This window comes from Papio anubis, chromosome 18 (assembly GCF_008728515.1).
Source record: "Papio anubis isolate 15944 chromosome 18, Panubis1.0, whole genome shotgun sequence".
In the NCBI taxonomy this organism is placed as follows: Eukaryota; Metazoa; Chordata; class Mammalia; order Primates; family Cercopithecidae; genus Papio; species Papio anubis.
In genome coordinates this window covers 17129820-17143865 of record NC_044993.1, presented here as the reverse complement: position 1 = coordinate 17143865, position 14046 = coordinate 17129820, and the positions used below count along the sequence as shown (strand labels likewise).

Below are 14046 nucleotides of genomic sequence, written 5' to 3'. Positions count from 1 at the left end.
CATAAAGCCCCTAGGTTCTCTTCTTTGATTAAGTTATGAATAGATGTTGTATCCAGTAGTCAATCTGTTTATAATAGGACTACTCCATGGCTACTACCCACCCACATACTGAATATTTTCACAACAGGCATAGATGTTTTAGGTGGCACAGATTATATAACATCTAAGAGACAATGCAAGTTCATCCATTGTACCAAGACTTCATTGTATCAAAATACTTAACATAAATAGATGGTTGGCTAAAACTTGGAAATCTTTGTTGTGCTTAGTTTTTGATTGAAACTCCTACCCCTTTGATCCTCTTACCCCTTTCCTTTCTCTCCCCTCCTTCTTTGCCAGTAGTTAAGCATGCTATTTTCATCAGTCTTTCTGGAAATGAATCTTAGGCTGTCCATAGATTATTTTATTAAAAGATATATTACTGTTGGCCGGGTGCAGTGGCTCACGCCTGTAATTCCAGCACTTTGGGGAGCCAAGGTGGGTGGATCAACTGAGGTCAGGAGTTCAAGACCAGCCTGGTCAACATGACAAAACTCCATCCCTATTAAAAATACAAAAATTAGCCAGGTGCGGTGGCTCACACCCGTAATGCTGCACTTTGGGAGGCCGAGGTGGGCAGATCACTTGAGGTCAGGAGTTCGAGACCAGCCTGCCCAATATGTTGAAACCCCATCTCTACTAAAAATACGGAAATTAGCTGGTTGTTGTGGCAGGCACCTGTAATCCCAGCTACTCGGGAGACTGAGGCAGGAGAATCGTTTGAACCCAGGAAACAAAGGTTGCAGTGAGCCGATATTGCGCCACTGCACTCCAGCCTGGGCAACAGAGGGAGACTCTGTCTCAAAAAAACAAAAGAATAAAGAAATACAAAAGTTAGCCGGGCACGGTGGCATGCGCCTGTAATCTCAGCTGCTCAGGAGGCTGAAGCAGGAAAATTGCTTGAACCCGGGAAGCAGAAGTTGCAGTGAGACGAGGTCACGCCACTGCACTCCAGCCTCTGTGACAAGAGGGAGACTCCGTCTCCAAAAATAAAATAAAATAAAATAAAATAAAATAAAATAATACCGTTGTTGGGATAGTTTTTTGTAAAATACAGAAGAATATATGGTTTAATCTTCCTTCACCTCCCACAGCCATATCACAACCCTGAAAATTGATCAGAAACCTTTGCCAACCACAGATTCTACAGTTACATCAACTTTCTGGAGCCATGGACTGGCTGAGATGGCAGGGCAGAGAAATAAGTGAGTATATTGGCCGTGGAGACTGAGAAAGAAAAAAGGCAGCCCCTGGCGTCTGAGAACTGGCCTGATGCTCATAATAGCTAGGCCATGTTGTTCTGTTGCACATAAACAAATCATAGAACATCAGTGTCGGATAAGATCCCTTTGAGATCATGATAAAGTTTTAAGACAAAAACAACACAAATGTGCAGTCAACAGAATACCAAACACCCTCTTTCATGGCTAAGATGGGTAGATGCTACTTTCTTTACCAGTTACAGCTTTATCCTCCTGCTAATTTTCCTTCCCTATAGATAAGATTTATACCCAGCCATAGAATGGCCCCACTTTCTGATGACACCCAGTCTAGTATGATCCTCTTCCTTAGACCTTCCCCAAAGTGACCGAACCAAAGTCCAAACCCTGTAGTGGGTTCTTTTTAGCATCCCTTATCTGTATGCCCCAAGGTTCCATGGGGTGCACTCTCATTTGCTATAAGGAGTAATAAACTCAACTTTTTCAACCTTAGGTGTGCTCTGGTGGTCTTTGGCTGATGGGCCTTGACTAAAGTAATCCTTAGTCACTACTAAGAGCAAGTGTTTTATCTTACCAGCCTTTGGCAGCATTGCAAAGCTAATATGTACTGTCCATGAATGCGGCTGTTTTCCCTTTCCTTAGGGCATTAGCTCTTTCAGATGTAGCTTAATTATGTCTAGGGACTTTTCTTATGTGTAGATTACGATTTGCTTCTAGTCTTCACCACCTTTAGTTAATACTTATGTTTGTTTTTTTTTTTTGAGACGGAGTCTCGCTGTGTCTCCCAGACTGGAGTGCAGTGGCACAATCTCGGCTCACTGCAAGCTCCACCTCCCAGGTTCACGCCATTCTCCTGCCTCAGCCTCCCGAGTAGCTGGGACTACAGGCGCCCACCACCACGCCCAACTATTTTTTTCTATTTTTAGTAGAGACGGAGTTTCACCGTGTTAGCCAGGATGGTCTCGATCTCCTGACCTCGTGATCCACCCGCCTCGGGCTCCCAAAGTGCTGGGATTACAGGCGTGAGCCACCGCGCCCAGCCAATACTTATGTTTTAAAAGAATGCTCCCGGCCAGGCACAGTGGCTCATGCCTGTAATCCCAGCACTTTGGGAGGCCGAGGCGGGCAGATCACAAGGTCAGGAGATCGAGACCATCCTGGGTAACACGGTGAAACCCCATTTCTACTAAAAATACAAAAAAATTAGGTGGGTGTGGTGGCTGGTGCCTGTAGTCCCAACTACTCGGGAGGCTGAGGCAGGAGAATGGCATGAACCTGGGAGGTGGCGCTTGTAGTGAGCCAAGATTGTGCCACTGCACTCCAGTCTGGGCGACAGTACCAGACTCCCTCTCAAAAAAAAAAAAATCTCAAAAAAAAAAAAAAAAAAGAATGCTCCCTGAAGAATAATATTTTACCAGTAACTTTTTTTGATGATTGTGTTTCTCATGTTTCTGTTGTAGGCTGTGTGTCTCAGCGCTTGCTATGGATAACTTTGCAGAGGGCGTGGGAGCTGTGTATGGCATGTTTGATGGGGACCGAAATGAGGAGCTCCCACGCCTGCTGCAGTGTACGATGGCAGATGTGCTTTTAGAAGAGGTACAGCAGTCGACTAATGACACAGTTTTCATGGCTAACACCTTCTTGGTATCTCACAGGTAAGCAGGTGGGTTGAAAAATCCCTAACTCAGTTCTACATTTGGAAAGTATGTCTTTCTAAACCAAAAGGTCAGGGTCTAAATTAGGGTCTAAATTATGGATACAGGATCAAGGAAAGAACTCACATTGTTGTCTTCTATGAACATTCTCTATATGAGCATGGAGTGTGGGGACTTTGGCTCTTTCAAAAGTCCATGGGGTCATCTGTTTTCTCTGTTGAATCCAAAGGCTGCTGAGGATCTGGGAAGCCCAAAATTTATGTGCAAAAGGTTGTGTGTGTATATATATGTGGTTGTACATTTTGAGGAGGAAGGTGGTCAGCTTTCATAAGATTGTCCAAGGAGTCAGTGACCTACGAAAGAGTTAACCAAATACTTCTGAGATTCGTAGGTTTAGAATACCTCTTTCTGGGGTTTTACCGAACTCATCTTCTAAGTAAAGTCTAAGCCACTTAAAGGCAAAAACCCTATACAGATGCTCCTCAACTTCGAATAGCGTTACATCCTGATAAACCCATCATAATTTGAAAACGTGATAAGTAGAAACTACATTTAATACACCTAACTTACCAAACATCATGGCTTCACTTAGCCTATGTTAAATGTGCTTGGAACGCTTACCCATTAGCTTATAGTTGGGCAAAATCATGTGGTGACACAGGACACTGTATTGGTTGTTTACCCTTGTGATCAAGTGGCTGGCTGGGAGCTATGGCTCGCTACCTCTGCCCAGCATCATGAGAGAACGTCGTACCACGTGTCACTATCCCAGGAAAAGATCAAAATACAAATTACAGTTTCTACTAAATGCATGCAGTATTGCTTTTGCACCATCGTGAAGTCAAAAAGTCTTAAGTTGAACCATCATAAGTTGAGGATATCTGTATAACCTAACTGTAATGGAGTATTTGCATATCAGGTGGACTGATAAAGGATATAAACAACTGAGAGGTTGTTTGTAAACTTGTATAATCCAGGTTGAAATGCAACAGCTTGGAGCTTGAACTAGTTTTTTTTTTTTTTTTCTTTTTTGAGACGGAATCTTGCTCTGTCCCCCAGGCTGGAGTGCAGTGGCGCAACCTCGGCTCACTGCAAGCTCCGCCTCCCGGGTTCACGCCATTCTCCTGCCTGAGCCTCCCGAGTAGCTGGGACTACAGGCACCTGCCACCACACCCAGCTAATTTTTTGCATTTTTAGTAGAGACGGGGTTTCTTTTTTTTTTTTCTTTTTTTTTTTTTTGAGACGGAGTCTCGCTCTCTCGCCCAAGCTGGAGAGCAGCGGCGCGATCTCGGCTCACTGCAAGCTCCGCCTCCTGGGTTCACGCCATTCTCCTGCCTCAGCCTCCCGAGTAGCTGGGACTACAGGCGCCCGCCACCGCGCCTGGCTCATTTTTTTGTATTTTTAGTAGAGACGAGGTTTCACCGTGGTCTCGATCTCCTGACCTTGTGATCCACCTGCCTCGGCCTCCCAAAGTGCTGGGATTACAGGCGTGAGCCACCGCGCCCGGCCCCTAGAGACGGGGTTTCACCATGTTAGCCAGGATGGGCTTTAACTAGTTTTATCTGTCATAACAAAAGCGAAGTGTTAGGAAGGAGTCTGTTTTTCAGTAGTATAATTGAACTAGAAACTTTGCAAAATAAAGGGTTTAGGAAAGGGAACTCAATTTATGAAGCAACTCTTGAGCCAGGAACTGTAGCAAGTATTTTTCATGCTATATATTTTATCAGAGAAATTTCTTGGAGAAATCGCTTGCTGAGGGTCTGTAGCCGGAAAATGGCAGAGCTGGGATTTGAAACTAGGTCTTTTGCTAGTGTCTGTTCCTCATTAACATTGTTTCCAAGTACAGATGCGTGGATGCCCTGCATATGGGGGAAATGCAAGAATCATGGTCCTTCCCTCGAGGAACTTAGAACCTAAGTGAGTGGTTCTCAAAGTGTTGTTCTAGGACCAGCAGCCTCAGAATCACCAGAAATTTCTTGGAATGCAGTTTACTGGGCCAGTCTCTTACCCACTGATTCAGAAACTGTGGGGCTAGGGCCCAGCAGTCCCTGTTCTGACAAGCCCTCAGGGGATTCTGATATGCTCAAGTTTGAGAGCCCCTGAATGAGGAAGTCTTTGATCAGACACAAAAGCTGTGGAGAAAGATGCAAAAGGTAGATTCTCTCCCTTTCGTAAATCTTTTCCTCAGCTGAGAATGGAGGCAGAACTGTCTTCACCACCATCAGCCACAGCAAGTCTGCAGTTAGGTGGATAGGGTCAAGCTGGTTCACGATCACATGGCAAAAAAAAAAAAAAAAAAAGATGTGCAGGACCACCACTTTCCTCTAAAACTAGCCACCACGTCTTCTTTTTCTTTCTTTCTGAACAGGAAATTAGGAATGGCTGGCCAGAAGTTGGGCTCCTCCGCTCTCCTGTGCTACATTCGCCCTGACACTGCCGATCCAGCAAGTAGCTTTAGCTTGACTGTAGCCAATGTTGGCACGTGTCGAGCAGTCCTGTGCCGAGGTGGGAAGCCAGTGCCCCTCTCTAAAGTCTTCAGCCTGGAGCAGGACCCAGAGGAGGCGCAAAGGGTGAAGGACCAAAAAGCCATCATCACAGAGGTGTGTTCCGCTCCCTGCCAGTCACTTCTGCTCCCCAGATCCAGTGGAGGCTGCTTTGTGTATAGGTGATGAAGGCCCATTTTCTTCCTATGACGCCCTGTAAATTTTATCCAATCCAGATAAAAGTTCAATTCAGATGGTTTCAGCTATAGTACTAGAAGAAAATCTGATCGGTGACTAGCACAGAGAAGAAGCAAAGTGAATTAGAAATACAAAATCCTGATTTGTCATCCTGTATATTGATAGCTAGCTTGTAAAATGGATGTTAAATATCCCCTTAGCTAATTTCCAGCTCATCTGGTTTGTTATTCCAAATAGAAGAAAGAGTTCTCTAGTTTGACATCTCCATTCTGAAATGCAAAGTTTCAAAATGTTCTGTGTTTATACTCTATGTGGTGTAGTATGCGCTGGTGTTCTGTTTTGATAATGAAACATCAGTATTTCTACTGTTTTTTAGCTTTTCTCCTTTTTTAGAAATTAACATTTTGCTCTCAGAGAAACTTTAGCAATTACTTGTGAACATTGTTTATCACAAAGTGGAATTCCGTTCAGATCTTTTGAGAACTGTAAATTGGATTGTTTGTTTCTGTATTGTTGAGTTTTAAGAGTCTTTGTAGGCCCGGCTCGGTGGCTCATGCCTGTAATCTCAGCACTTTGGGAGTCCAAGGTGGGCGGATCACATGAGGTCAGGAGTTTGAGACCAGCCTGACCAACATGGAGAAGCCCTGTCGCTACTAAAAATACAAAAAAAAAAGAAGCCAGGCGTGGTGGCGCATGCCTGCAATCCCAGCTACTCGGGAGGCTGAGGCAGGAGAATTGCCTGAACCTGGGAGGTGGAGGTTGCGGTGAGCCGAGATTGCGCCACTGCATTCCAGCCTGGGTGACAAGAGCAAAACTCCGTCTCAAAAAAAAAAGAAAAAAAAAATCTTTGTATATTTTGGAAACAAGTTCTTTATCAGATACATGTTTTGCAAATATTTTTTCCCAGTCTGGGGCTTGTCTTTCCATTCTTTTAACAGTGTTTTTTTGCAGAGCTTTTAGTTTGAATGAAGGCCCACTTGTCGGTTTTTGTCTCATGGATCGTGCTTGTGGTGTTGTATCTAAAACTCATGGCCAAACCCAAGGTCACCTAGATTTTCTTCTATGTTATCTTCTAGAAGTTTAGTTTTGTGTTTTACATTTTGGTCCACGGTCTGTTTTGAGTTAATTTTTGTGAAAAGTGTAAGCTCCCTATCTATATTGGTGTTTTGCATGTAGGTGTCCACTTGTTCCAGCACCATTTGTTGAAAAGACTATCCTTTGTATGACCTTTGCTCTTTTTTCAGAGATCAGTTGACTGTATTTGTGTGGGTCCATTTCTGGACTATTCTGTCAGAATTCTGTATTAAAGTTCATCTAAGGAAACAAAAATCAAAAACCATCATTATTAAGTGATTGATACTATTAGGATTCTGGAAATATGAGACATTAGTTTTGGGAAGCTCAGTCAAAACAAATGAAAGATAAAAGATAGTATTTTAACTTTTTCATTATTTTTAGAGACAAGGTCTTGCTGTGTTACCCAGTTTGTACTTGAACTCCTGGATTAAGTGATCTTTCTGCTTTAGCTTCCTGAGTAGCTGGGACTATAGGCACATGCCACTGCGCCTGGCTTCAGATAACTTTTTGTTTGACTTGTATTTTTATAGAATTTGGATAATGTTTATTCTTTTTTTGTGTGTGTGTGTGTGTGAGGCAGAGTTTCATTCTTGTTGCTTAGGCTGGAGTGCAATGGCATTATCTTGGCTCACTGCAATCTCTGCCTCCCGGGTTCAAGTGAGTCTCCTGCCTCGGCCTCCCGAGTAGCTGGGACTGTAGGCGCCTATGCGCCAGTACGCCTGGCTAATTTTGTGTTTTTAGTAGAGACAGGGTTTCTCCATGTTGGTCAGTCTGGTCTTGAACTCCCATCTCAGATGATCTGCCCACCTCAGCCTCCCAAAGTGCTGGGATTACAAGCATGAGCCACCGCACCTGGCCAATGTTTAGATTTTTCTTAGGGGATTGTACACAAGTAGGAAGTATTTTTATAAATGTTATTTTAACCACAAACATTTATTGTTTGTCCATTATTTGCCAAGCACCATACCTTTATTATTTTACTTAATCTTAACAGTAACTCGCATGAATTGGTGGGCCCTAGCCCCAGAGTTTCTGATTCAGTGGGTGGTTGTTAAACTCCCATTTTCATTTTTCAGATGAAGAAAGTACAGTTTAGAGTTTATGACAAATTCTGACAGATAAGGTCAGGTCTTCTCCCAGAGGGTAACTGCAACTATGAAATTAATTTATTGATGACTTTAGAGTTTTGTTTTGTATTTTTTTCTTTTCTTGAAATCAATACTACAAAGTGTCTGACTTGTGAGCATTCCCAGCCTGCAAGCAGGGTTGCTCTGTTTCCTCTAAGTTTGGAATTACAGAGATTTTGATTTGATCAGCTGTTTATTCTTGGTGCAGTCCCCAGAGCGTAGGTCAATGATGCTGCACGTCTCAGACTCTCCCTTTTTAGGCTGAATAACCTTAGAGATTATTCGATGCCTTAACTACCAAGATTGTCTTTACCATTGGTATCTTTTCAGTCCCAGCTAATATCCCTTTAAGTGAAAAATCACTTTTAGTGACCTTTCTGTTTCATCCTCTCTGAGAGTACTAGTGATAGAGAATTAATGATAGTTCTGCTTGTTGTTTTTCTATTATGTTTCTCTGTTTATAGACATACTGAGGCCTGTTTTTCATGTTAAAGCAAACGTCTTTTGGGATGGTGGTGCCTTTTAGTTACCTATTTTTACTTGACTCTATAATAACCATATAGTATTTTGTCTTTTAAGACTTCTCTACATTTATTTCTGTGCATCCACTTAAAATTACACTAATCCATAGGAAAAATCATATACAGTTTTATTGTAGATCCCTAAGCACTGTGATCTAGAAAGATATCAAGTTGCCTATCATTGTTGCTTGTTTCTCAGAATTTGTGTCCTGCTCTTCTCTAGGACAACAAAGTGAATGGGGTAACCTGCTGTACCCGGATGCTGGGCTGTACATACCTCTACCCTTGGATCCTCCCCAAGCCCCACATATCTTCCACTCCACTGACCATTCAAGATGAGTTGCTGATTCTGGGAAACAAAGCATTGTGGGAACACTTGTCCTACACAGAAGCTGTCAATGCTGTACGTCATGTACAAGACCCATTAGCAGCTGCTAAGAAGCTGTGCACGTTAGCACAGAGCTACGGCTGTCAGGACAACGTAGGGGCGATGGTGGTTTATTTGAATATTGGTGAGGAAGGCTGCACTTGTGAAATGAATGGGCTCACCCTCCCAGGTCCTGTGGGATTTGCTTCAACCACCACTATCAAGGATGCCCCTAAGCCAGCCACTCCATCCTCTAGCAGTGGGATTGCCTCTGAGTTCAGCAGTGAGATGTCCACCTCAGAGGTGAGCAGTGAAGTGGGGTCCACTGCTTCTGATGAGCATAATGCTGGGGGCCTGGACACTGCCTTGCTTCCGAGGCCAGAGCGGCGCTGCAGCCTCCACCCAACACCCACCTCTGGGCTGTTTCAGCGCCAGCCTTCTTGTGCTACCTTCTCCAGTAACCAGTCTGACAACGGCCTGGACAGTGATGATGACCAGCCCGTTGAGGGGGTCATAACCAACGGCAGCAAGGTAGAGGTAGAAGTAGACATCCACTGCTGCAGGGGGAGGGATCTGGAGAACTCACCCCCTCTCAGAGAGAGTTCTCCTACCCCGTGTTCTGAGGAACATGCTAGAGGGTCGTGTTTTGGGATCCGAAGACAGAACAGTGTGAATAGTGGCATAGTCCTGCCAATGAGCAAGGACAGGATGGAGTTACAGAAGTCTCCCTCCACCTCCTGCCTCTATGGGAAGAAACTCTCCAATGGCTCTATTGTGCCCCTAGAGGACAGCCTCAACCTCATTGAAGTGGCCACAGAAGTGCCCAAGAGGAAAACTGGCTATTTTGCTGCCCCCACTCAGATGGAACCAGAGGATCAGTTTGTTGTACCTCGTGACCTGGAAGAAGAAGTGAAGGAACAAATGAAGCAGCACCAGGACAGCCGGCTCGAGCCTGAGCCCCACGAAGAGGATCGGACCGAGCCTCCGGAGGAGTTTGACACAGCACTGTGACCACCCCACTGGGCACAGTGTGGGAGGAGGCTGTGCAGGGTTGGGGTAGGAACCTGCCAGAGGCATTCTGCCTCTACATTTCTTTTTGTTGGTTTTGTTTTTTTGTGATTTTTTTTTTTTTTTTTTGAGATGGAGTCTCGCTTGGTTGCTCAGGCTGGAGTGCAATAGTGCAATCTCGGGTCACTGTGACCTCCGCCTCTGGGTTCAAGCCATTCTCCTGTCTCAGCCTCACGAGTAGCTGGGATTACAGGCACCTGCCATCATGCCCAGCTAATTTTTTTTTTTTTTTGGTATTTTTTTAGAGATGGGGTTTCACCATGTTGGCCAGGCTGGTGTTGAACTCCTGACCTCAGGTGATCCACCCTCCTTGGCCTCCCAAAGTGCTGGGATTACAGGCGCAAGCCACCGCACCCAGCCCTGCCTCTACATTTCTAAACCATAGCTGTGTGGCGTTGAACTCGGAGCCAAAAAGAGTGAGAGCCATCAGTGGCTGGCTCTGGATAAACTAGTAGCCACCATCAGTGTTAAGTTTGATATTTAACCTGCATTGGAATTCCCAGGGGTACTGGGAAGAAAGCAGCTGTTCTGTGTCAGTCCTACCACCTGCCATTAACCCTTTCTCTCCTAGGATTATTTTGAGAATTTGCCTGCCTGGGCAGGAAAGGGACTATTTCTGTGGAGGAAAAAAGTGAAGATCGATTCTCTTTACTAATTGCTGCTGATGGATCTCTGTGACAGAGAAATCACCTTATCTCAGACTAATGGGGTGTGATGTGACTAGTCACATGGCTTTTCATTCTTCTCTACGAGAATACAGCCTATCAAAATGATGTCTGTTGGAAATGTAGAACCAATCAAACATAATTTATGTATGTAATGTAACAAGAGCACTTTTCATTGACTGTGAACTTTTTATTTTTGAATCTGCACTCGAGCCAATCTTCTTAGAGGCAGCCCGGCACCTTCATCCATAGGCAGAGAGAGAATTGGGTGTTGGAGCCTTATCCGAGGGTATAGGAAGGACCCTGTGAAGTTGATTTAACTGTTGGATGTCAGACTGTGAAAGCTCCTGAAAAACTTGGGGTAATAGGATCTTCTTTTGGGGATGAAAATGGGGAAGGAGTGAGGACCAAGACTACTTCTCCCTAGATCAGAAAAAGAGAATTACCCCTTGACACATATGATACCTGCTAGGTATTTCCCAAGGAAATTGAGAGATTGGCCTCTTTCCTTAGCACGTGGAGGAATTGGCAGGCAGCTTCCTAAGGGGGAGGGCCAAGGCTGACCCTGCTTGCATCCATGTGACCTTAAGTTATGGCAGATGACTCTGAAATGGACTGAGGCCAATGAGAACAGATGAATGGAGCGCTCAGGTTAGACTTGTTCCTTCTCCTGTGCTGGAGGAGAGGGATCGTTCTCTAGAATATTGGAAATGAGTTGAGGGCTTGCCTCTTCAATGTTGAACAGTGTACTCTTCTGAAAACTGCATACTCTATGTGGTTTTAGAATACTGGGCTCAATACTAACATAAGAAAGACACTTCATTGAGAAATTCTTAAGCTTACAGAAAACCTGTATTTTTTGCACATTCCACATAACCCTAGCAAAATGCAGTTTCTTCATATTTCTGTCACTTTTTCCACTTGAAGATTTGCTTAGGAAAATTCCTATTCCCACAAAATGTTGGCATTGCTTGATTTTACCCAATGGGGAATGTGCTTTGAAGTTTTGGAACACTTCTACAATTAAAAATAGAGTAGAGCCATTTTTTATTTGTTTCATCAGAAACAATACATTAAAGAGAGGGTTAAATATAAATATATTTTCGTGTGTATTTTTGGGAAGTTTTTGTTCAAAGCAATAGTCAAAAACCAGATGACCTGTCCTTAATAATTGTGTGTCTTCATCTTCTCAGAGGCCCCGTGCCCATATGCACGTGTCATTGGGGTACACTCTTGGGGGATTTGGTACACTCTAACGGATGTCTAATGTTCAACCCCTCGAGAATCTGAACTTGATTCCCCAAATTGTCAAACTACTGGTCAGCTATTGAAAAATTTTAGAACTCAGGTCTTCGATTTGAAGTAGGGAACATAGTGGCTCACGCAGAGTTTAGGTGCTGTTAGAAAGATGGGAACAAGAGTGTTTTGCCACCTTATTTTTATATGGGAATTTTTTTTTAAATGAATAAAAAATGAAAATGAAATAACCCAGGATGATAGTGATGAATGATGTAAAACATCTTACTCAGACGGCAGGACCTTCAGGCTGTAGAATAGTGATGTCCAAAAATTAAAGTTATTTTGGGAATACACCACTTTAATAGTATAGTCTCATAAAAATTATTATTTATGGTGAACCCCTTTCTTGTCTGCTATTCGTTTCCCACCCTACTTACTGGAACCCCCTCAAATCCCAGTTCTGAAATCACCTTACCAAAAGTAAATGTATTTACTTTTTAGTCAGCAGAACTCTGTAATTCCAAATGTTCTTCTGTGTGCTAGAATTATTTTCAGGAACCATTAGGTTGTATTGAAAATCTTTATTATAGGCAGTACGAAAACTGATTATTCTTTTTTTGCAGTCTCCTTTAATTCATGTCCTTTTGTAGTTGCTCTGTATTAAAACAGAGGGTAAAAAGGCCATAGCCCATTATGAAAAATATAATACAAAACTCTTTGACCTCTGAGGTAATTTACAGACACTGTGTTTTCTTTTTTTTTTTTTTTTTTTTTTTGAGACGGAGTCTCTCTCTGCCGCCCAGGCTGGGGTGCAGTGGCCGGATCTCAGCTCACTGCAAGCTCCGCCTCCCGGGTTCACGCCATTCTCCTGCCTCAGCCTCCCGAGTAGTTGGGACTACAGGCGCCCGCCACCACGCCCGGCTAGTTTTTTTTGTATTTTTTAGTAGAGACGGGGTTTCACCGTGTTAGCCAGGATGGTCTCCATCTCCTGACCTCGTGATCCGCCCGTCTCGGCCTCCCAAAGTGCTGGGATTACAGGCTTGAGCCACCGCGCCCGGCGACACTGTGTTTTCTAAACAGGCTGTCGGTGAAAGCCAGTATCTGCTTCCAGGTGAATGTAATTACTTCCGAGTACTTTACCCAGAGGATGTGTTCCCCGGGTGGGCAGAGTACAGTTGATCTCTAGCATAGAGATTCTGGCCTCTGCATGTTCTCAGGTCTCTGTGTGTACCTCCCATTGAATAGAGAAGCTTAAGATAATTTCTGAGAGAAGAACACTGCTGATTATGGGAGCAGTTTAGGAGTCCATGGAAAAAAGAAAAATACATGTGTCTTGGCAGCCACCGTATATTTTTATTCAAATGGATTGGAAGGATATTTGAAAATTTGAATGTGGGTATGACGTAAAGCTGCAGTGCACTATAAAGTCAAGTCATTGAATTACCACTCCTGATACAGGGCTTTATTGTACTACTGTGAAGTGTATGTGTGCAATACATTGGTGAGTTCATTTACTGGTGTACGGAAGAGCCAGCAGGAGCAGTGTGGTCATTGCTGGGTGCTATTACAGGTGCTTGTAGTGAGTGCTTCTTTCCAGGAGATGGAGCCAGTTGGGTGTGGCAGATCTACCGAATATCAAATGATGCTCTTCTTCCCATTTAGACCTTTAGCAAAAGCTGGTACTTGGAAACCACAGGCTCACTTTCTCTGTCTATCCAATAATTATTAATGAAGAGACCTCCATAAGGGAGCAGCTGGCTGTTATCGATAAATGTACCAATTATTAAATTAGTCTCCAAGCCATTCAGTGATGTCTTCAGCATCACTGTAGAACTGTCTTGTGTCACTTTTTACTTCCTTCTGGGTGGAGGCTTTCAGACTCCCAATCATGAAGGCAAGTTAATCTTTCTCTCCAGTTAGTGACTTTTGCCCCATAGTTGGGTAAGCACTTCCTAGATTGAGAAAAAGCAGCTACAGTCAATCCTGCTCTGTTTCCCTCATTTGGTGATCAGTCAGTCACACATAAGCTCCTTGTATTCTAAATTTCATGCACTTCTCCCAGATGCTATAGGGTTTTCTCTCACTGTTGCCAATGGATGTCATCCAGACAGTGGGCTCATATCTTATGGTTTTGTGCAATCACTGTTGTATTGTAGTCCTAAGACTCATTATAGTGTATTTTTGATATTTTTGAAATGTGTTAAATTTTTTAATTCAATAATATGAGCCAGAGCATGTTGCAGCAAATCTATTGTTTGTAAAAATAACAATAACAATAATAAATAAAATAAAGTGGAATCTCTTTTTCATGGCTTTGTTTTAAAATGGAGTGCTTGTTATTTCATAAGTATTTTAGCATGAAGCTATAATTTTCTCTCCTAACTTGT

At 43.4% G+C, this 14046-nt stretch overlaps 1 protein-coding gene across 4 annotated transcripts in view; it reads left to right on the top strand.

The window, feature by feature from the left end:
- Positions 1 to 12015, top strand: part of PHLPP2 (PH domain and leucine rich repeat protein phosphatase 2) — a 77770-nt gene extending 65755 nt beyond the window's left edge. For 2 of the 4 annotated variants that reach the window (XM_021932129.1, XM_021932130.2), the window contains exons 15-18: positions 1134 to 1244; positions 2720 to 2914; positions 5283 to 5514; positions 8544 to 9698. In XM_021932129.1, coding sequence (XP_021787821.1) covers positions 1134 to 1244; positions 2720 to 2914; positions 5283 to 5514; positions 8544 to 9698 — 1693 coding nt within the window. Of the gene's footprint in view, positions 1 to 1133; positions 1245 to 2719; positions 2915 to 5282; positions 5515 to 8543 lie in introns of all 4 variants that reach the window. The other 2 variants (XM_003917139.4, XM_009196803.4) reach the window with 2 other exon arrangements.
- The last annotated feature ends 2031 nt before the right edge of the window (positions 12016 to 14046 follow it).